General features: G+C 32.9%; 2 protein-coding genes across 2 annotated transcripts; one reads left to right on the top strand and one right to left on the bottom strand.

Annotated features, from left to right (window-relative positions):
• Nucleotides 1-57: 57 nt before the first annotated feature.
• On the bottom strand, nucleotides 58-4,209 carry LOC124537550 (alpha-amylase 2-like; the record flags this gene model as incomplete). Its single annotated transcript, XM_047114425.1, has 8 exons — nucleotides 4,103-4,209; nucleotides 3,507-3,683; nucleotides 2,719-2,870; nucleotides 2,052-2,232; nucleotides 1,797-1,912; nucleotides 1,058-1,565; nucleotides 384-584; nucleotides 58-240 (listed from the first exon to the last, which is right to left on the bottom strand). Coding segments are annotated over exons 1-8 (1,521 nt in total), but the record flags the coding sequence as incomplete, so codon positions are not given.
• Nucleotides 4,210-11,365: 7,156 nt separating this feature from the next.
• Nucleotides 11,366-17,515, top strand: LOC124537401 (protein twisted gastrulation). The gene is made up of 5 exons (XM_047114235.1): nucleotides 11,366-11,811; nucleotides 12,149-12,355; nucleotides 13,693-13,828; nucleotides 15,155-15,223; nucleotides 16,803-17,515. Exons 1-5 carry the CDS (start codon nucleotides 11,610-11,612, stop codon nucleotides 16,909-16,911), a joined length of 723 nt encoding a protein of 240 aa, XP_046970191.1. The 5' UTR covers nucleotides 11,366-11,609; the 3' UTR covers nucleotides 16,912-17,515.
• Nucleotides 17,516-25,092: the final 7,577 nt, after the last annotated feature.

The raw sequence follows: 25,092 nt of genomic DNA, 5'->3' as shown, positions 1-25,092 counted from the left end.
CTAAGCGTAAATGCTTTTAAAAATAAATACATATGTAATGTTAGTTAAAGTCATATATGTATAAAAGTCATATATTACCTCAGATCCAACGTGTATCGCAATAAACATGTCATAATCTTGTGGGCTGATGTTTATCGATGCCCGACCATCGTTACCAACTGTAATGGTCTTGCCGCTGCAGGAATTGTTAACTTTGGCACCAGATATTACGTCGCAATATCTACCAGCAGGAAGGCAAGTCTGAAATTTGAAATTATACGAAAAACTCTTCCCACAAAATTCATACTGATATTGATGTAATGAAAATCTTTAACAAAACGATTCTATGATGAAGAAGATTGTCTAAAATTGAATCACATATGTCTCAGTATTGTAAACTATACCTGTAGAGTCTGGCTAAGACTCCAATTGTCTCCATTAATAGCGATGAAGGCTCTGTTCCCGCGACAGAATGCAATTTGATTATTACCATTATCCCACCAGTTAACAAGTTGTGTATTACCCGCAACGTTACGGAAAGCGACCATACTATAAATCTGTCTCCATCTGTGCTGACATACCCAACCGTTACCACACGAACCATCCTGAAAAATATCTTCATTAATAACAAAAACATTTAACTCAATAATCGAGGGCGACACTTTTCTAGTATTTTCTTATTGTTGTTTGGTTACATTGAAATATTTATGTGATCAAGTATTTACAAATTATACCTTAAAATAGAGTTATTACAACTGACTTTAAAAAAGGTTTCAATATAGGCCCAATATATAATATTATTAAAAATCTTAACGACAAATACAATAGAATATTAAAGAAATTGAGATGTCCCATCGGCGAAGGGACGCTTGTTAATTTTTTTATTTCAATACTCGGCTTAAATAATTTGACTCACTCTGCGTCAAATTATTCAAACCGAGCATTAAACAGTATGTTTTACTATCATATACTTACTTTATGAAAAACTATTGGAATATTGATGTTTATTTACATGACATTAAATTAATATGACAAACAAAGGGGATTTTTTAATTTAAACGTAACACATAAAACTTACAGAATTTATTGATGGAGATATAATGTTTTGGTTGCTATCCATAGGTGGACCGACTTCGGAATCCCAGAAACTAAAGCTGCTCATAATTTGGGGTTCTCCGTATGGGTGTGCCAATAGAAAAGCTATAGCAGCCTTGTAAGGTTTTGGCTCTTTGTACGTCAAAATACCACCACCTCCGCCGTGACCTCTTTCATTATCATGGTTATCGATGAAAGTTAGAGAGTCTCTAGTTTCTAAAAGACCCCACGCTGGTCCCCACGACGACAGCCATCTTAGGGCATTATTGCCTCGGAAAGCATTACTAAGTTCCAAACCAACTTTAAATTCTGTCACAGCACCGATCGGAGTGTATTCGTCTCTGCTGATGGCTTCGCCGCCATAATCAATAACTTCTTGGTAAATATATGGACGAGCATTTTGTGGGAAGCCGTGTGAGGTGTTCAAATTTTTCAGTCTATCATAGATGACTTTTAAGTCTTCCGGCCACATGTGTTTAGCGGCGTCGATTCTAATTTGAAAAACGTATTATAGAAGTCATTTGATTATATTAGATTATTATTTTTTCATTTTTTTCAAAATAGTTTATGCACAAAAAATGCACGAATAAAAACTAATGGTATTTTCTTATATTCATGATCATATTTTCGGAAAATTACTTTTGAAAAAATATTAAGCTAAGCTTAGTAAAAAATATTATTTTTCACATAAAATTGGCGATAATTAAAGCTCACATTCATACCTAAATCCAGCAACACCGAGGTCTATAAGCTCGTTCATAAAGTTTACAATCATCTGTCGAACATGCTCATTTCTTTGGTCTAAATCCTTCAGACCAACTAGTTCACAATTTCGTACCTGTAAAATAATAAACACAATACAATTATCTGTTTTATCGACAAAAAAGAATATATTTAAAATAAGTGTGTGACTAGTATTTTCCTTTTGCAATTAATCTCAATTAAACGGAAAAATATTTTTGTTAAGGAACACTCACCCTCCAAGCATTAGTAGCATAGTCAGAACCTTCTATGCCACAAGGCGGCCAATTAAAATGCTCACGTCTATAAGGTACTGCGGGATAGTACCACTCTCTGAAGATTCCAGTGTTGCCAGCCGTGCCTACATTTTCTGGAGGTTCACCCGTCATGTGATTGATGACTGCATCCACGTAAATCCTTAGAAAATGTAATTATTAAAAAATCTAGAACTTGTGCATAGAGCCATGATACTCTAGGTAGAGTCTAAATTATCAAAAACTCCAAGAAAAAAAATCACTAAGTACTTTTACAAAATGTAAAGTATAGTAATATAATGATAAACTTCACTAAAATATTTATATGTGTTTACAAAATTTAGTAATTACGTATATTGTTACAAGACCAGTATTTTCTTTTCTCCTTTTTAAAATTATTATATCTTCAACTAACTTAGTATAATTTAATGATATATATTTAAGTTGTGATTTTTTAATGTAAAATATTGACTTAATAATAATTATTACATCGAATAAATCAGTAAGATGAGTTGATGTTGATAACATAATGTTGTATTCTATAAATGTAATAATACCGTAGGATTAAGATAAGAAGAGATTGGTCGGTGTGGATTGTAAGATAGTAAACAGCTATAATTAGTTAGATTAGTATGCTTAAGCACTTTACCTTACTCCCACTGCGTTGCATCGTCGTACCATATTTGCAAATTGTCTTTCATTACCAGAGCGAGTTACCAGTTGGTAAGACATGGGTTGATATCGCTCCCACCATGGTCTGTTGTATGTTCGTAGCACCACGTTCTCATTGGGCGGAGATATCTATTGTAAAATATATGTTTTGTGTTTAGCTACGTAGGTACATATAGATGTCGTATGGGTATCAATAAATTTTAAGGTTTGGACGTACATATTTCCCGCTTTACATAATCAGTTCAATCTATAAGAGGATAAAATCCAAATAAACAACATTTCATATCGATTTAATGCGATATAATTGGTTAAGAGCTAAAATATTCCCAGATATTCATAGTGAATTTGCGAAAAATGGCGTTTTAAAATAAATGGCTATTATAGGAACTTTGGAAGTACATTTCATCACTACATGTTATAAAACAAAGTCCCTCAAAGCCCGCGTCTGTCAGTCTGTAAGTTTGCGATAAACTCCAAAACTACTGAGCGGATTTTCATGCGGTTTTCACTAATAGACATAGGAATTACATGATTTTTATTGAACTATACATATAGACAGAGGCCGCATTTGTTGCAGAAATAAATATATTATCACGAACATGGACAATCTTCATATTTTTTAAAGATAACTGCCGATATTAAAAAACAATGTTAAGTCGATTAAACTTTTATCAATAATTAGGGAATACATGATAACAGTTACCACCAGAGGAGTTTGATTTAAAATAATGAATAGCGTAGTAATTAATATATAATAAAAGTAACCTGAATGCCCGCATATCCTCTGGGTCCTAAAAAGCGTTCACACTCGTCAGCAATATCATCCCATTTCCATTCGAAGAGGTGGACGTTGACCGACCTTCCCGGTGCATAGTGTGGGTTTTTGTATGCACTGAGAAGCGTCGCAGACGCCAGGAAAATAAATATAACTGATAACTGCCCCTAAAATATTAAAGGATATAAATAGATATTTATTTGCATGTAATTTTTTGCGGTTCATTATGCTTAAGTTTAAACTTTCGTAAAATTATAGAATTGAAGAAATAATGAAGTTGCGAGACTTTAAAAATTTGAAAACAGAGCAAAATTGAAAATGATATTTTATCAAAATTAAAAATAAAGTGGTTTAAAACTAATATATAATAAAATTACTTTCGTATGAAACATTTTCGTCTAAAGTTTAGTAATAATTACAATCAACGAGATATACTTAAATATTTTTTAATGCAATTTGATGTTGAAATAGATTTTGCGCCAAAATTAATTGTCATACTTAAATATGTTTAAAAAAAATGCCTCAAACTTTTATGTACTGATTTCGGAACTTAAAATAATAGAATATGTACTAAGTAGGTTCTTACCATGCGTGCACACTTGTTAAAAAATCAACACACTTTGGTCAACATACAACTTATCACTCAATTGATTTGATTCTATTGATAACAATTTCAAAAAATATAGTTGTTTTTATGCATAATTTATAATCATGTTATCAAGAATTAATCCCTTTACGTCATTATAGCTCGATTCATGTCAATTTAATATTCATTTATCAAAAATTAAGTAAGGATGTACGTAATTCTTTTAAATCTGTTAATTCTTTATATATATCATACATAATGGACATATTTAGATATTGCCGCTGTAAGAAATATTAAAGATTAGGTACTTACGTCGACAAATCGACACTAACCTTAGGATCTAAGATGTTATCTCAGATTTTAAAAAAATTGCAGGCTATTATTCTTATTTTCTATAGTGTAGTTATAACAACTAGAAAATAAGAATAATAGAAAATTAAATCTACTAAATGCAAACAATTAAGTAATATAAAGTTACTTGTTCTTATAATTACTAGCTACAAATAAAGTCTTCTTTAAATATAGCTTAGATGGTGTAACATGGGTTTCATTTCATTGATCAAGATCTTCAACAAATATCATGTTTCTGTGAATTCTTAAAATACCATAATACTCTAATAATAATAATCCATTTATTTGCCAGGATATGGTACATAATATAGATGGTCATTAATAATGATTCTCATATTCTACCGATTTATCGGTGTGCAAATATTAAACATGCGTTCATGATATTGAATTAAATACAATTAATTAAATCAAATTACAATTAATAAAAATGTCATTCAATAATAATAAAAGAATTGAGAATAGGTATACACAATTAAAGGTAAAATGTCAAACACACACTTAACTTATGTATTTTAGCATCATAAAATCTTCCAACGTGTAAAAGCATCGTTGAACTAGCCATTTTTTTAATTCTACTTTAAATTTTTGAGACTTCATTTCTCGTAACATTTTGGGTAATCTATTGTATACTTTTATAATATTTATAGCACAATTATTTCCGTAGATGTTACTTTTACACATTGACATTATTAGCTTTGTAGGGTCTCTATGTAGAAAATTATTTTCGTTTCCTGAATTTTGAAACAGATATGGGTACTTTTTAACAAACATTCCTGTTTCATACACGTATAAGGCTGGCAGTGTCAGCAAATTTAATTTTATAAATAACTGTCGGCATGACTCTAGCGGCCCTACTCCACAAACAGCACGGACACATTTTTTTTTGTACTAGGAATATTGTTTTTGCATGCGTGGAATTACCCCATACTATAAGACCATATCTTAAGATTGAGCTGACGTAGGCATGGTATGATATGAGAGTTGTCTTTTCATTTGTAGTCGAATTCAATTGTAATTTCAATTCAATTGTAGTTTCAGTTTGTCGTAGTTTTTTAAGTGCGTAAACATACTTATTAAGTTTTTTACTAATTTCTGCAATGTGTGATTTCCATGATCAATTTTGATCTAATGTTAATTCTAAAAATTTTGTTTCGATACATTTTTCTACATTTTGACCATCATAACCAATTTTAATATTTTTATGTTTAGCATGAAAATTAGAAAATTGAATATATTTCGTTTTATTTAAGTTTATTTGCAATTTATTTATTTTAAGCCAATTTATTATATTAGCCAAAGTACTATTTATAGCTGCCTGATAATCTTCTTTTTTATCATTATTTGAAAAATAATGTAAAATAAAATAATAGATATATCATCCGCAAAAAGGATGGAAGGGTAATTTGTTACGCTATGTAAATCATTAATATAGAGTAGAAATAATAAAGGACCGAGAATACTTCCCTGCGGTACCCCTGATTTAATATATTGGTATTTAGATTTATACACAGTTACAATGTCTTTGTTATCGAGTTTTGTAATATTGACGCACTGTTTACGGTTATACAAATAATAATTTATCCATTTAAAGGCTACTCCTCTAATACCATATTTTTCACATTTATTAAGTAAAATTTTGTGATCAACATAGTCAAAGGCTTTACTCAAATCTAAAAACAAGCCAGTTGCTGGTTGTTTTTTATCTGATATTTTTGTTATTTTGTTTATTAACGTAAATGTTGCACTCATTACTCTTGCTCATTCATTAATATTATACTCTTCCTCGCTAATTACACCGTTGTTGAAAGACGCATGAAATTCCAATGGGCAATTCTGGAGTTCAAAGCATTGAGACAGACAAACAGATATGAGATAGACGCGTAGGGGACTTTATTTTTAATATTGCGTAGTGCAATACAGATACATTAGAAACCTCAAAAATGATTAGTGTCTCCCTACTATATTACGTATATATAATACCTAGGTACATTTTTCAAGTGGTAGTGCCACGCTGTATACCTTCGGGTTACAGCCGAATGGGCCGGCACGCCCGAGGAAGTACCACTCTCTCACTTAAAATCGGCGTAAAGTGGTGGCTATGCTACCGCGTTTCGTCCGGTAAGTGAGAGTTCCGGTGGCCCAATCCCCCTCCCCCCCAAAACTTGATGGTTGTGCAGAATTTGGTTAAATTACCCCAGGAGGGTACCATCAGCGACAGCGGTGGAGAATCCCTCTCTGGGCATCCATGCTCAGGACGTACACCGCCTGAGCAGGGATGCCCAGGCTGCCCTCCGAATTCTGGGGGGGGCAATTTTGCGCTCGCCACTGTTCGGGGCAAGCGGAGCAGGCATCATAAGGCAACCCCTACCACCCTCGCTGTGGACTTCTGCAACATAAGGGGACTCAACTCCAACCTCAACGCCGTTCACTACCATCTGGAAACGGCGAAGCCGGCCTTGCTCTTTCTAACCGAGACCCAGATATCTTCGCCTGCCGATACGACTTTTCTCTCGTACCCTGGGTACAAATTGGAACATTCTTTTATACCACCAGCTGGGGTATGCGTTTACGTCAGAGATGATATCTGTTCTCGACGCCTCGGCAGCCTTGAAGGACAGGACCTATCGATTATCTGGCTACGTGTAGACTGCGATGATCATCCGCGAATCTATGCGTGCCTTTATAGGTCCCATAGCGGTAATGCCGAAACCGACCGACTGGTTGAGCACGTCCAAATGGCTACAGATTCCGTGCTGCAGCAGATTCCATCCGCAGAGATCATTATTCTGGGTGACTTTAATGCTCACCACGCAGAATGGCTCGGTTCACGTACCACCGATCATGCGGGTAGATCTGTTCTGGACTTCGCTCTAGCATATGATCTGACACAACTGGTCAACTCGCCAACGCGAATACCGGATGTGGAGGATCATACACCTTCCCTGTTGGACCTTCTGCTGACTTCGCATCCGGATGGCTATCAGGTTATCGTCGATCCCCCTCTGGGCTCGTCTGACCACCACGGCGTCCGGAGTACAGTGCCGGTTGTGCGGTACTCACGGCCTCGCTTTTTTGGGTGCCGCCGAGTATGGCACTACAAGTCAGCAGATTGGGATGGGATGCGGTCTTTTTTTGCATCGTACCCATGGGGGCAGATTTGTTTCTCGCCGGATGATCCGAACGCTGCTGCTGACTCTGTTGCCGATGTGGTGCTTCAGGGTATGGAACTATTCATTCCTTACTCTGCAGTACCCATCGGTGGCAAGTCCCAGCCTTGGTTTGGTCGTTTCTGCAAAACGGCATCACGCCGAAAGTGGGAACGCTATCAAACCTGGGCTAATGCATCTGCGTCTCGTGATGTAAATACCAGCGCATTCAAAAAGGAATATAACTCTGCCTCTAGGTCCCTCAAAAACGTGATTGCTAGGGCGAAGACGGAGTACATTGGCAGAATTGGCGAGAGACTGGTGCGTCTCCCTTCAGGAACACGAGCGTTCTGGTCTCTCGCTAAGGCTGTCTTAGGGAATTTCTGTCAGCCCTCTTTTCCATCTCTGCACAGGGACGGTGAGTCATTGGCCCATACCGCGAAAGAGAAAGCTGATCTTTTAGGCTCTCTCTTCGCGTCGAACTCGACTCTGGATGACCAAGGAAAATCTCCACCAACAATTCCGCGGTGTGATACCACGATGCCGGAAGTTAAATTCCGGCAAAGTGCAGTTCGTAAAGCACTTCTTTCCTTGGACATTCATAAGTCGAGCGGACCCGATGGTATCCCTCCAATCGTGCTACGGACATGTGCTCCCGAGTTGGCACCGGTCTTAACGCGTCTTTTCCGGCAATCCTACACATTAGGCGTCGTCCCGAATTCCTGGAAGACAGCTTTGGTGCATCCGATCCCTAAAAAAGGCAACCGCTCAGACCCGTCCAATTATAGGCCTATAGCCATCACCTCCTTGCTCTCCAAGATAATGGAGTCCCTTATTAACTGCCAGCTCCTGCGGTACCTAGAGGAGAATCAGCTGATTAGTGACCGCCAGTACGGTTTCCGTCGGGGTCGCTCAGCCGGTGATCTTCTAGTTTACCTTACTCATAGGTGGGCTGAAGCAGTTGAGAGCAAGGGGGAGGCATTAGCAGCCAGCTTGGACATAGCGAAGGCCTTCGATCGCGTATGGCACAAAGCGCTTCTTTCGAAGCTTCCTTCCTATGGGCTTCCCGGGAAATTATGCAATTGGATTACCAGCTTTTTGGCAGATCGGAGCATCAAGGTCGTTGTCGACGGTGCATGCTCTGACTTAAAATTCGTCAATGCTGGTGTTCCACAAGGCTGCGTTCTATCACCCACTCTGTTTCTTCTGCATATCAATGATTTGTTGCAAATCGGGAACATTCATTGCTATGCAGACGACAGTACCGTTGACACCTTATACACCGGCCGCGCTAATATTTCTCGGGGAAACGTCGAAGAGAACCGGAACAAACTTGTGTCTGAAATCGAGTCTTCATTAAACGAAGTCTCGAATTGGGGCCGGCTAAATCTAGTCCATTTCAACCCCAAAAAGACGCAAGTTTGCGCGTTAACCGCTAAAAAAACACCATTTGTCGTATCTCCACGATTTGAGAACATTCCGATAGCCGCTACAGGTAGTATCGGAATACTTGGCGTTGATATTTCGAGCCTCGTTCAGTTCCGCGGTCAATTGGAAGGCAAAGCCAAATTGGCTTCAAAAAAGCTGGGCGTGCTCAGCAAGGCGAGACAGTATTTCACGTCGGCCCATCGCCTAAAACTTTACAAGGCGCAAATTCGGCCTCACATGGAGTACTGCTCTCACCTCTGGGCGGGTGCTCCCCAGTACCAGCTCCTTCCATTTGACCGCATCCAACGTAGAGCGGCTCGAGTTATCGACGATCAAGCCCTTTCCGATCTCCTTGATCCTTTGGCTTTGCGTAGAGATGTCGGATCACTCTGCATCTTCTACCGAATTTTTCACGGGGAATGTTCCGAGGAATTGTTCGGATTAATCCCGGCTGCTGAATTTCACCTTCGGACATCTCGTCAAAATTCTAAGTTTCACCCGCACCATCTTGATGTCCGAAAATCCACAACAGCGCGATTTCTTAGACATTTTCTGCCTCGCACAACCACTTTGTGGAACCAGCTTTCGCCGGCGGTTTTTCCGAACCGATACGACATGGGAACCTTCAAGAAAAGAGCCTACTCCTTTCTCAAAGGCCGGCAACGCACCTGCAAGCCTCCTGGTGTTGCAGATGTCCATGGGCGGTGGTAGTCACTTTCCATCAGGTGAGCCTCCTGCTCGTTTGCCACCTATGCCATAAAAAAAAAAAAAACATATAAACCATCCTTTGTATCACTCTATCTTATCAAAACCCCGCATTAAAATCTGTTGCGAAATTTTAAAGATCTATTTATATATAGGGACAGATAGATAGCGGGAAGCAAATTTGTTTTATCCTATGTAGTTATTAGTATATAGTATGGGTTAAATCATCACTTAGTTAAACTTGTTACATATAAATGCAAACATACATTCATTTTCGTGCAGGAAGTTTTGTTAGAAAGTTAATAACGCTATCGACTATTTTTATTGAATTCCAAAATGTATCGATGTAATAATGAATTTGGTTATTGATGTTGATCTGTGTAAGTGTCTATTGTATCCGGACGTAAAACACCACTTAGACATTTCGTTAAAACTCATTCATTCTTCATTTTAGTAATTTAATTTAACTTGAATTCCAATAATAAAAACAAAATTATAAAAAATGAATGTCACTCTGTTTGAAACTTTTCAAAAGTTTAATTACATATGTATAGGTTGTGTGATGAAAAAAAGATTATAATATGAAATTAATATTTTACTCAACATTCAATCATTCGTTCACTCTCGAGCCACAGACAATATAAGATAACATGGATCTTTGGCATTCGAATGACTTTGACAGAAAAGCGTATTTGTAGACCTAGGGTTACCGGGTAATAAAATCTCCTTACATTTAGAAAACATATCTAGCTTATTATCAAGGTTTAAGTAATGGACGCATTGGGAAGTATGACTATTATATATTACTAGTGAATAGTTTTTATCAAGAGAATGACTAAGTCTACTTTAGTTACTTTTAATATAATTATGTTTTACATGAGTAAAGCGGTCGCTTTTCTTAGTCTTCGTCAAAAACAACTTGACTTTATTACTATACTATACTATATTATGGTAGGCTAACAAGAAAAGAAAACAATATACCTACTATTATGAGTTATTGGATGGATGGAAATTTAAAATTATCAATTAAACATATAACTTATTTGTTGCAGCATTTTCAGTTTCAGTTTGTTTTAGTCAGTCTCAGTTCTCAGTTTTTTGATGTTTTACTGCTGCTAGATTAATAGACTTACTGAATATTTGGATACTTTTCTGTCCGGAGGAGTGGCATATTCTGAAAGAATTCTGAACTGTAGTTACTCCAACTGTATTATTTACAGTGCAACAATTTGAAACGGTAATGCAGTTGGAGACAAATATTATACATGTTGCGAGAATGGCTCTCGCTGTTTTATATTAGCCTTTATCAAGTGTAAACGTTGAAAATTCATTTTCTCAAGTTAATATTGAAAAATATAAATTACGTAATTATTAAATATAAATTAATATAAAACTTGTTTAAAATAAGTACTAGAATCCTTTACTAAAATATAGTAATAAAGATATATAATCGATTAATATTGATATAAGTAAAATAGCAAGTACAAGCAGCTTTATGGTTTATTTCGTCTCTTTAAAATTTAGTAGATATTATTTTATTTATTTTAACCGACATTTGCATTTTAGGTTAGATTAGGGAAAAATTTATATACTCATGCGGGCAACACTGACATACCATTGAGATTTACGATCTGCGTCTGCGCTTGCTCCTTGCTTGAACTCAAGAATCGAGAGTCGAGTCTAGACCTCTAGACGAACTGTCAATTTTCATTCATTAAGCAATAATAACGCACTGTATGTGATTGTGAATCTAAACAAATTAAGGAAAAAAGTTTAGGATGTTCAAAATCGAATCGAATTAAATAACAATTTAAAATAAAATCGTGCTTTCATTGATATTGACTTTCTATTTGAGTTTGATTTTAGTTGTTATTAAAATGTCTAAAAAAATTATCTTCGTTTTAGCATTTTTATGCGTATTTTCTGTTATTTACGCTTGCAATGAAGCTATTTGTGCCAGTGTTGTTTCTAAGTGTATGCTCACACAGTCCTGCAAGTGTGACTTAAAGGACTGCTCTTGTTGCAAGGATTGCTTTAACTGCCTCAGTTATTTATACAGCGAATGTTGCAGCTGTGTTGGTAAGTAATAAAATTACTCACATTAATTAATTATACGTAATAATATTATCATAACAATACTTCAAAGAATATCACAAAGGACCATTATAAATATTTAAATAATCCTTAAAATTAATATACTTTTCTTTATTTATTGTAAATGCAGTGTTGTGCATTAGTTATTACGATATTGTCATATTTTATAAAACATTTTATTGTCAATGTGGTGATTATTATTATATATTAAACAGTATTATTACAATGTACACAGCTCTTTTAAGTAACATATTAAATTTGTTAAATGAAAAATCATTGTTTTGTATATTTCATATATTAAATAATACTATATTGTTCATAGATATGTGCCCTAAACCAAACGATACACATACGGAACTCTCAAAATCTTCCTACGTTGAGGAGATGCCAGATAGTGTTCCTGGACTGTTTGCTGCTTTAACTAGTGCTCCCGACCAAGAGCAGAGGTGGTTATCAATAACATACCCTGTGGATATTGACGTCTCTGCTTATAGACCCACTGCTGAAAGGCAACTGGTGTATCATATGCGTAAGTAGCAATATAAACATATGTTATTCATATTTTGTGTAGAATTTTTAGCTTACTAATGTAATTTTTAAAGTAAAACATTACTTTTAATATGTAACACAGATATAAAATATTATTTAGTTGGACAGGCCAAGTTTATACAAGAATGTCTTCATATAATTATTTTATTTAAATAATCAACTTAATTTGCTTTTAAAAAATTAAATTGAAATTTATTTTTAGTTCACATGTGATTGAATTATTTTCTACCAATCTATATGTTGATTATATAGTTATTCTTGTCTGTGATTTATTTATGTTCGTAAATTAACCATCTATAATAATCCAAGAAAATTAAATTATAAAGAATATGTTGTAACAATATCTCCCAAAAAATTTTTGAGTTACTGAGATATATAATTTCATAGAAAAATATTTATTCACATATAAATCATAATAGATATAAATTTAAATAATTAAATAACCAATTAATACACTAGAATAGATATATATTCTTATCTAAAATATCATAAGTAACACCTGGGCTTGTTTTTTAAAACAAATGGAACCCCACAGAGATGAGAGATCTTGTTTAATGACTCATCTCCATGGAATGCCCTACCTGTGCATATTTCCACTTATTTCAAATGACAATGTAATCCTCTGATAACTTATTTTAAAACTGTTAATTCTATAAATGTTATCTTAACAATAGTTTACTTCTTTGAATTGAAAAGAATGGATTAATTGTGCTTTGTATTATTGTTTTTAAAGTAATAATTTTATAAAATAATAACTTAGTTAACTTAAATTTATCAGAGCTATATTCTTTTATCTTTGTTATTTCTAGTTTTTTGTAAATTGAATTTTTGTTTTGAGTTAGATAGAAATTCTAAAAAAGGAGTCAATAGATCAATCAATAGGTAATGTGAAAGTTGATCCTCAATTAGTAATGGTACTCCTAAAACAAAATTTACGAAACATAGGAAGGGTTAATACATGTATTAGAAATTTTTAATAAACAGTACAGAAAAAATTAAGTAATATTCGTCATCAATGTCATGTTTAAATTTAATTATAACAAAAAAGTTTTTATGTAGCCTAACTTACTCTTTACACCAGCATTAGCTGTTGAAAGTCCCGTCAAAATTCACCCATTCCAGAGATTACCCCGAAGATGCATATAGACAAAAATTGTAAAAAATGTTACATGTACCTTGTATACTGCATTTAGTCAAAAGCGGTTGTTTTAATATAACAAACAGATACTCCAGTTTGATAATACGTATACATTGTCTATTACCCTCCATATCAGTACAAGCTTAGTGTGGATTTTGATAAATTATTCCTATTTACAGAGAGCGTCGAGCAAGAATCGGAACCTGTGAGTCGTGACATCGTCACCTTCAACTGTACAGTCGCGTACATGTCGCAGTGCATGTCCTGCGACAAGTGCCGGGCGTCTTGTCGATCGATGGGCGCTAATAGTTTCAGGTATTTTTATTGAGTCACTTCTATTGATATTTCATTGGAAATTTCCTCGGTTTTCCATTTTTTTATTATTAATACAAAAGCCTCGTTACTATCTATTAAACAAAATGAAAATGCATTGATTATTCTTTGTCTATGTATATGTATGTAGATTAATGAATGCTTTTTGGTGATTATGTTTGTGATTGTACATCGTTGCCGTTTTTGTGCATGCGCAACGTACGTCTAAGATATTATGTAGGTATGTAATTTATATGTACCTTTTTTGTGCATTGTTGTGGACATGTTACAAATCATTTAAAAAAGGTTTTTATAACATGTAAACTCGTTCAGAAAGTAGATTATACCGAGAAGAGAAACTCAGTAGTTATTCTTTTTTAATATACGAAATACAAAGAAATGCCAATCAAATATAATTATAGATATATATACTGTCTGAATGGTAGGTAGTTCTGTAGTCTGTTATTCACTTGTCAGTTTTCTAAAGTAAAAGTAATAGTATCCCACAGCTGGTACAATACCCTCCTCTGCTTGAAAATGTACCATTTTTATTAACCAATACATGCCGAATTCTTCACGACTATACCTTCACGGCGAAATTACTTTACAAATATAAATTTGGCGTCAAAACATTCAGTGAATCTTGTACGAAATTGAATCCGCTACGTATTCCAACCACTGTTCCTTTTCGGTAAACTTTATAAAGTAATTACTTAAACTTTTACTCAAAGAGTTACTACTTCAATTCGATATATAAGGTTTGATTGAACTTTTGTTAAAATTTAGTTTTCTGTATCTGTTTTCCTCTACCTTAAGGTTGCCTGGAAGAGATCGCTGTGTTAGCGATAAGGCCGCCTCTTGTACATCTTTCATCTAACCGTGTATATGTGATATATTTACTGGTGTACACAGAGTCGGTTTTAAAGGTCTGGAGGCCCCCGGGCCACAAAGCAGTGGGGGCCCTAGATAAACAGAAGCGTGAACAACCTAATAATTATATTATCATGAATTAATTACTTTTTCGTTTCAATCACTAAGCTATTATTTATTTACTTGTATCGTTAACTTTTAAAATATTAAATAATAACATTATTATAATTTGACTAGGTATATCTCGGTATTTGTTAACTTGCTGAAAAATGTGGCCCCCACTAATGTGGAGGCCCCAGGGCAGTTGCCCCGGTTGCCCTCCCCTAAATACGGCCCTGGGTGTACAATAAAGAGTATTTTGATTTGATGTAGGTACATATGTGAATTTATTATAGTCAAACGCAAGAGAGTTACGAATCTTTGTGTAAATTATCAAGAATATTTCTGTTTAACTTCTAGATGGTTCCACGACGGCTGTTGCGAATGCGTCGGCGATAAGTGCCTGTACTACGGCATCAATGAGAGCAGGTACGATTTCACCTTACAACCGTGCCGTGTAATAACAAACAAAGATTAAAATAGAATCGACGGAATCGATGTTAAACAAGAGCTGTTTGAGGTCGTGCGTTGATGTTTGCATAATATTATACATACGAGAAATTTAAGCTTTGATTATTTATATGCTTAAATATATATAATCCAAGTTATTCGTTGTATCAAATAGGCGCGAACGATTGGTCACTAAATACACGTACACTAATTGAGTGTTTTGATGTATGGAAACAACAACAATGGGACAATATCCATATATGTTTAGTGTCAAACAGTAAAAGTAATTTAAACCATCGTTCACATACCCTTGTTCTATTTGAGGAATAAATAAGAATATGTATTTACATGAAATGGTGAATTACTACAAAACTTACAAAGGGTGAGAAATTACTGAAGCAAATACAGAATTACAATATTTTTTAATCTTTTTTATTTAATAATATTACGAGCTCTAAAAAATTTCTTTTGAATAAAATAATTGATTAAAATGATCGACGCATCCTTTTTATTGCGTTGTATTTGAAGTAATTCATTAAAAAAAGTAAATTTTGTCGGTTTATGGAAATTATAAATAAACTAAAATCCAACTTTGAATGTAAGTAAGGTAACTACTCTTTAGACATTTAAATATGTCAAATCATAATTCTTAATTCAATTCTAATTAAAACGTTTAAGTATTCGTATTTATGTTATCAATGAAACCTAACACTCGTACGCACCTGTGTCATCGCAAGGTCATTCTGTATAATTATCATACAGATCTGCGCAAGCGTATCGAGTGTCATACAGGTGTTGCCAATTAATAAATAATGATTTAGTTCTGGTATATTGAAACCATAAAATTTATTATTAGTTTTAAACAGGCAACCTGTATGTAAAATTAAGCCAAGATTACGTATATTATATAACTAACCATGCCTTTGTGAGCTATATCGCGAAATTTATAATATTTTTTAATAATTTAATATAATAATATAATAGTTTTTAATAATTGTGTAGATCGTGTTAAGACAAATAACGATTGTTTTTTTTTTTTACACTGTTCATATATATGGCCAATTCTTGTTAAACTTTCTGTTGATGTTAAAATCGTAGACAGATTGTTCAATTAATTTATGTAATACTGGATACTAGGTGTGGCCTGCGGCTTCGCTCATGTGTTAGACAAAAAAAAGTTAGTCTTTGTCCTTTCGTGGGATTAGAATTAGCTCGATACCGAAATTTCATCAAATTCGGTTCATTTGACCTCCGTGGTCGAGTAATGTGTACACCGGTTTTCATGGGTACGCCACTCCGAGGTCCCGGGTTCGATTCCCGGCCGAGTCGATGTAGATAACCATTAGTTTTCTATGTTGCCTTGGGTGTTTGTGGTACCGTCGTTACTTCTGATTTTCCACAACACAAGTGCTATGGATCAGAGTAATGTATGTGATGTTGTCTCATATTTAAAAAAAGAAAAGAAAATTGGTTTGATTATGAAAGAGGAACAGACAGAAAGAGTCACTTTCACATTTATAATATTTATTTAATATAAATTATTGTTTATAAATTTCAGATGTCTCGCGTGTCCAGGAGGGAAGGAAAGTTCGGAGGGCGCTATAGATGATGACCTCTCGTATGACGATTTGGATTACGGCGAGGAAGTCGACGCTCAGTCTGTATAAATGTATTCAAAATAACTTATATATAATATTTCATTACATGTGTACTGTAGAATTAATTTAAGCATCGATAGTAAAATCACATTTTTATAAACAATATATTGTATTCAAATATAACTTATTTTAAAAATTGATTTGCAAAAATTCGATAATTTTAGCATACAACAACAACAATAACAGTCTGTAAATTCCCACTGCTGGCCTAAAGACCTCCTCTCCCTTTGAGGAGGAGGTTTGGAACATATTCCACCACGCTGTTCCAATGCGGGTTGGTGGAATTTTAGCATATTATGTCTTATTTTCAAATATTTACTATTCATATTTTATTGAAGCGAATTATACATATAATCATAACATGTGACAATTGTTCTAATGTTTTTTATGAATTGTTATACAATAGACATTTCTATTACAGTTTGGTGTCTCTCTTTGATAGAGTTAAGCCTCGATTGTCCAGTATATGTATCAGATGTTTAATTATATTGTGTTAATACTGCCTTTACATAAACATATTTTAATTAAAAATTAATACATCTATAAATTTAGTTGATAGAAATTTCCTAATGCTCATAGTGAATCTGCGTTAAATTGTAAATCTCATTGGTTAAGTTAGTGTAGTAAGAGAGTGTAGAGGTCAGATGGATAAATAAATAGATCCAAACTTTCATAAAGAAAAGTTGCGTATAGTATATTATTATTGTACTTTTTAAGGTAATTTATTTTGTTAAGTAATTAACCTCTCTCTATTATTGACAAAAATACCAGTTTTAGAGCGACACAATAATAACAATAGTTATATGTTTCAGCTCTAAAGTAATGGGTGTAATCAGTTAATGTTATATAATGTTAATGTAACACCATGACAAAAATAATAGATTCTTTCTGAATAGATAAATAATGGATAATCGATGCTGGACTTTAATTTGACTTAAAATATCAATTGCCACTTCTAAAACACAATAGTTCTATGTCAGGAACATATTGTTATTTATTATGATACCATTATAAACAGCTATAAAGTATGATGTATTTTTCATTCACTGAAATTTCAATATATTTTTTTAAATGAGTTTCAATTAAACTTAATACGAAAATAGGACAATAATTATTGTATTTAGGCTTATAAATATTAATACAACTCCAGTAGAATGAACACAAATATTCACAAACCAGTGTATTTAATAAGTAAATAAGTTATCAGATAAGTATATGTAATACAGTAAATAAATTTAAGATTACTTGTAGTCAGCATGTGCCTTCTAGATTAAGTTTCAGTTTCTTTAAATGAGATTAGGTAAAGACTGTTTATTAAAAAAAAAATAATAGTATTTTGTAAATTTACATGTATTATTATTGTTTAACTTTACGTAAATAAGTGTAATATGACAAAAGTTTTTTTAGAAATTTATCTGTAGAAACAATAAAAAAGTTTGTGTTACTTAAAAATGAATACCCAGTTACTGTTTTCAAGTACTGATTCGTGTCTTATGGATAGTAGATATGTCTATATGAAATTCAGAAGCTATTATTGGTTCGATTCTTCGTGTGTAATAAATGTATGAAGATGACAGATGCTAAAAACACAAACAAAAACACATAAGAGCACACAAACACACACGTACATACACGCATACACATACAAACACACATACACACACCAACAAAATGTAAACTTAGACAATTCAGCTATCTGTAAGCAAAACTTATCGTTTTAATAACATAACTTCAAATTTATTAAATATTACCTTCAAATCACAATTTATTATTATAAGTCTCTCCAATTTTTTAAGTCTGTAGCAAAATTGATTAAAATTTAGTCATTATTTTATTCGAAATTGTTATATTTTGCCATTTCTATGAATTTGTATGCTTTAATATCATTTAGTGTATTTTTATTGTCCGTCCTTGATGTTTTATGATAAGTTAGAACAATTAATGATTAGGTAAATGTAACTTAACCATATATTTATATATAAAAAAGCCTTATTTATTGTATGTAAATAATAAATGTGGTTTGGATAAAAAAAAATTGAATGTTTATTAGACTTCAGTTGAATATTCAAATACAAAAATTGCATATTTTTCAGCCGAAAAAAGTACATGATTTTAAACACGTTTATTATTTAAATACATTTTTATTATAATATATGTGTATAATATTACGCTACTGTTAGTGCAAAGGGTCATATGTGTATTTAAATAAGAGCGTAATAATTTTTTTTTATATATATATACCATAATTATTACCAGTGTGATTTAATTTAAAAAAAAGTTGCAATTTTAAAGTGTATTTGTACATGCAAACTTTTATACAACAGTAATAAGTGTTGCTTTAGTCTTCGTTAAATCTCGCAAGTGCCAAACGAGTTGCTTGTACAATTAAATGCCATTTGATTTTATGATGTATTTATATTTACGCCATTGATTTAGGTCTGACTTAGAATCTCGATTTTAGATTCGTTTTTTTATACTAAGTGCCTTAAATATTTTTGTAAACATTTTATAGAATTTTATATTAAATACATTTTTATATAATCCATGTTTTTATTTATTACTAACTACTTGTCAGTCGTCCCGGTTTTTCTCGGTTAGAATAATATTATTTGTATTGCAGGACAAACATAAAAAGAAAAAAATCTTGTGTATTTTGTATCTGTCAGGCGTATATAATACCCATAAAGATAAATCACAAATGAATGATTTAGAAATGAAGAGGTCAAAGATACAACCGTTGATTTCTAGTTATTAAAATGATATTTATTTGTATTAAATAAAATTAATTAAATGGAAAATGATTTGTTTTATAAATTGAGTTCACTTCTAACATATCTATATGATAAGCAATCGTATAATCGATTAGAAATTACATAATAATGTTAAGTAGTAGAAGACCGCCCCAAATATTAGATAAATACCTGCCTATGGAGTGTTATCTGGCTCATTAATCATAAACGATCGATAGGGGGCTGCGTAGCCGGCTTATCTATACAACAACATGGGTGTGCGTATTTGCGAATTTCAAATCATCATTGGTTTTTATTTTTATTAGTATGAGGTCGAAAGAATTTCGAAAACTTAGATATATGCGCAGGAGTATTGGAATCGAAAACTGTGCAGTAACAGTAACTCCGGTGATCTGTCGTCATTTAGGGATGGGACGGCGACCGGACACGATTAGAGAGATCTGACGTCAAAACGATGCACGGGAATGCACAATGCACATATCTGTTACTACTGAGAATTAACTTCGCACCTTTCCTGGGCGTTGTAAGAAAATGCCACCCAATTATCTAAAATATGTATAAAGTAATAATAATATATATGTGTATTAATTATATTGAAAAAATATATGCTCTCAAGATAGCAACCCTGTGGAGGAAATTACAGAAGAAACATATTTAAAAAAAATAATATTCTAGAAATTACCTATAACGTAATTCATAGAAAATCAAAATACATCCGGAATGATTATGCGAAGCGTTTATCTATTATACTAATATAAAGCTAGACAGTTTGTACATACGTATGATAGTATGAATATTTTTCAGACAGATCCTTTTTATAGGTTATATTAAGTGCTTTTTTAAATATGAAATAAAAATGATTGAATATTCGCAAAGATTTTTTTAATAATTTTATTCAAATATATCTGTAACTAAAATCTTCCTTAATGTTTGGACCGATTTTGATGACGTTTATTGTGTGTAATTGTGTGTGTGAGTGGGTCCCAGAATTGAACCCGCTTGGTTGTAAAGTTAATACAATTCTCGTTTCAAACATTTCGTCGGGTCGGGCAACTTATATACATATAATATATTAGAATATTTACCCACAGTGTTATCGTTCAGATATGTTATATGTAGCGTTATCTGTATCTAATGTCAGTTTGATAATACAGTAATTGCACAAAGAAGATTATAAGTTAGTAATTATCTAAATATCTAATTATTACAATATAATTATTTTTTATGATGGAACAAATAGATACATTTATTAAAAAGAATTAAATGATTATTATTTTTATCGATAAAAATATAACTACTAATAATGACAATCTCGGTTTCTCAAGGGTACAATCATTACATAGTAGAAAACAAAGTCGCATACCGCTGTCTGTCCCTACGCATGCTTAGATCTATAAAATTACGCAACGGATTTTGATGATATTTTTTTAATAGATAGTGTGATTCGAGAGGAAGTTTTTTGTGTAATACCTACACGTACAGTATACTAAAGAAACACTGATTATTTCAGAGGTTTCTAAAGTCATGGCGTATATATAATATTAATAGTATAAACAAATTTTGTCACATATTTAGTAACAGTAATGCAATAGAGCCGGGCGTTTCGCTAGTTTATTATGCAAAACTGTATACACATGTAGTGCATATAGTTTTGTATGAAAATACAGGACGTTATCCCAATTCGATATTTATTGCAACAACTGCATGTAAATTCCCACTGCTGGGCTAAAGGCCTCCTCTCCTCTCCCTTTGAGAAGAAGGTTTAGAACATATTCCACCACGCTGTTCCAATGCAGGTTGGTGGTATACACATGTGGCTGAATTTCTATGAAATTTGTCACATGCAGGTTTCCTCGTTAAGCACAAGATGAATTATAAAGACAATTAAGCACATGAATCAGCGGTGCTTGTCGTGTCTTTGAACCCGCAATCATCAGTTTAGATGCACACGTTCTAAACACTGGGCCATCTCGACTGGATATTTATTACAGCACGTTAAACAATAATATTGGAAATATGAATAACTATGCTGTATAGGATTTATTCCAAGTACCTAACAATTATTGTGAGCTCACTCAGGCTGCAACGAAACAAATCCAGGGTGGAATTGTTGGTTCACAATTAAAAAAAAACTCTGCTATCACAATTAAAAAAAAATTAAGTATAGCTCACACATTCCCATCGAATATACCTACAATTTGCTGATCCCATACAATTTACTTATGCGATTCTGTAAATTTTTATTTCGTATCTCACTCGTCAAATGTTGACAACCGATTTACGGTAGTGCACCATCTGTACTATTGTATATGTACCATGTATACCATTTTGATACTTGTATATTTATGTCTATATATGTCTTTATTATAGTCAATGTCGCATTTCACTCATTTCATTCAGATCATTTACACTCTTGTCTTGCAATGTGTTTCGAGACTTCTAACAGAATAGTTCTACAGTTCTGCATTAATGTATCTTTATTTATAAACACTATTACACTTCATTACGATAACAGCTTGTTGTGTTGTTTATTTAATCTTTGTCATCTTTAGTTAATAAAACGCTTATAAGTATGAATGAGAGATATTAATAATATAAAACTAGATTCAAGTCGTAATTTTATTGTGAAACACAACTAGATTCAAATTTGGGTAATTCTAACTGCCAAGGCTAAAAAGTTTTTGTTAAAGCCCGTTATACGACCACATGTTTCGCAGCGAATGATTTCTTTGGTTGCACGTAATTTGAAATTCGTGATTTCTTCTAAAATACCTATTCATTTTTATTATTCAGTAACACGCAATTTAAATTTATAGTTTATTTGTAAGGTACTTGAATTGTCGTTATTTTGATAAATATCTTCACAAATAACCCATAATATACATCAGAAGATAGACTCATGTCATCGCATACCATTCTGTTGGTTTTTTTTAAGATTTAAAATTGTGTAGTTAATTGTCTTCTTTAGTATCTTAAAGCAGTTGAGCAATACAAAATAATTTTTGGACTATACACGTTCATATTTACAAAATATATTTGATAATCTTTTTCTGTTGTCTGTTCCTATCTGTTCCTATTAATGAAAACCATATCAGAATCCTTTGAAAATGACTTTGAAAATGACCTTTTTCGAAGACATGAGCTTAGACACATTCAAAAGCAGACAACGAATTAACTCTTTAGAATAATTTGTTATTGTTTTAATTTTAACACATTCTAAGTTAAAAAGATTTGAATATTAAGAGATAAGATATTAAATTGAAGCTCTTTCAGTAGTTTCAGTGTTTATATTGTATTATATCGTTTATATTGTTGTATTTATATTGATTATTATATTTTAAATATTCTTGTCGTAAATATCGTATGTTATTATATTAAGTTTAATTGAGTGTGAACTTTAATAGAAAAATAACAGTTTCTGAATGTACCACAACTGGGTACATTTAGAAACTTAATTCTCATATATTCTCCTCAAAAAAAGACCATTAAGCACAGGTTTTGGAGCATTGTGTAACGCGCTAATTCAAATGAAGTTGATGGAAAAATCCAACAAAACAAAAACAAAATTTTATATACGGAAAGCAGAATAGTTGACCTTAAAATAAAACAGCCCGATGATTTTACTTTTTATTTAATAATTATTTATTGTCAAGAATTGTTCTCCTAAAGCAGTTGAAACGTTTGAGCAATTAACGTTAACAACATAAATTCAATATATAAAAGACACATGCTACCATTTATATATTTGAAGAAATGACGTAACTCTTAAGATACACTATTTAAATTTAGCATTTAACGAAATATTAACCAACCCTTAACCATTGTCTTCACCAACTTTGAAAACAAAAGTGATTAAGCGTATGACAGGCATAAGCCTGTACTTAAACTGGCGTACTGACCCTTTAAACCAGAACACAAAAATATTAAGTCTTATTGCTGTTTAGCGTGGTATAAGTGTTTAGTGTGTGGTACACACACATGTATTCTACCGCCAAGTATAATTTTTTAACAAAAAACCTACTCAGTCTGTAATATTAACCTACCGAGTTTGTACTGTAACCTTGGTTATTATTTTATTAAATTGTGATTCATTTTTAATTTTTTTAAATCCAAAATATGGTAAGCCATTATAAATATACTTTTCATTCGCAGTTTACTGAATCATACTGATTTACTAGTGATCTTAACTTTGATAAAAATTAGCTTTGACGATGAACATAGACTAATTAATTATTATGATAAATTAGAAATAGTTGTATTAAGTAAGAGTAGTGGACTTTATTAGTAGTTTCAGGTATTTAATCATCTAAAGATAAAATTAATTTGCAAAGAGTAGTTATACATAGACAGTAGACATTTGTTTCGTAAATCAGAGGCGCGAATACTTTAAAATAACCATTAGTAAAACTCACTCAAACATACCTACTAAATTAGTTTTAGGTGTCAATGACCTTTGCATAACACGTTTGTAGAATAAATTTAAGCATGCTACTGCTAGTAATAGTATCGTATGCCACCTGTAGTCACGATTACAATGTGCTTTTCGTTAGATATTTAAATGTTATCAAGACATAATTACAATGTGAATTTGTGTTAGGTAATTATGATAGTGGTGAATAAAAGGTTTATTTCCTACAAAAAAAAACGTATTGTTTAACTCTATTAAAGGGAATTATAGTATGTATCCATAATAATATCAGTTTAAGTCCTTAGTCTCGACCCTTCGTATAAGATAGATAGCATCAACGCACAATTCTGTAACTCTGTAATATTTGTTATCTAGGTAATGATGGCTCATATTCAAGCAATACAATAAAGCTGCTTCTCTTTCTACAACTATTACTGATCATAATATGTATGAAAATAATTTAGCAGTTGGTGTTGGTGTACACATTTCTTAAAGGCTGACTATGCCCGCAAGCCCGCGTCGTTGCAGATGTCCATAAGCGGTAGTCACTTTCAATCATGAGATCTGTCTGCACGTTTGCCACCTATCTTACAGAATCTTTCCACTGCTGGGCTAGGGTAGACGAGCGAGGTGTTATACTTTTAATTAAGCTTTTGGTACCACTGCTCCAAGGTCCAAGTGTTTCGACAGAAAATCGGACAAAAAAGTAATTTGACTTAAGACACGAATATTTGGATCTTTACATTGCTTCAGCTTTTTCCACTGTGTTATCGGTAATTAACATTGTTTTACGGATACAAGAGTGACCAGCGGGATCAGTGAATCAACGCATGTAGCGTCCAACACAAGGGCCCGTCCTCGTTCCTAGGGAAACAATGCACTGACATGGTTATTAGGTTACCATCAGGTCTATTACCATCACGACTTACTCCACGACGTACTGTAAGAGCAGCTACATCGATGGTGGTAAGAGCCCTAATGTTGATAATAATGTTTATAATTCATATGTAAATAAATCGTTACTTTCATTAT

This window comes from Vanessa cardui, chromosome 18, assembly GCF_905220365.1.
Source record: "Vanessa cardui chromosome 18, ilVanCard2.1, whole genome shotgun sequence".
Classification (NCBI taxonomy): Eukaryota; Metazoa; Arthropoda; class Insecta; order Lepidoptera; family Nymphalidae; genus Vanessa; species Vanessa cardui.
This window is presented reverse-complemented; position numbering and strand designations above follow the sequence as displayed.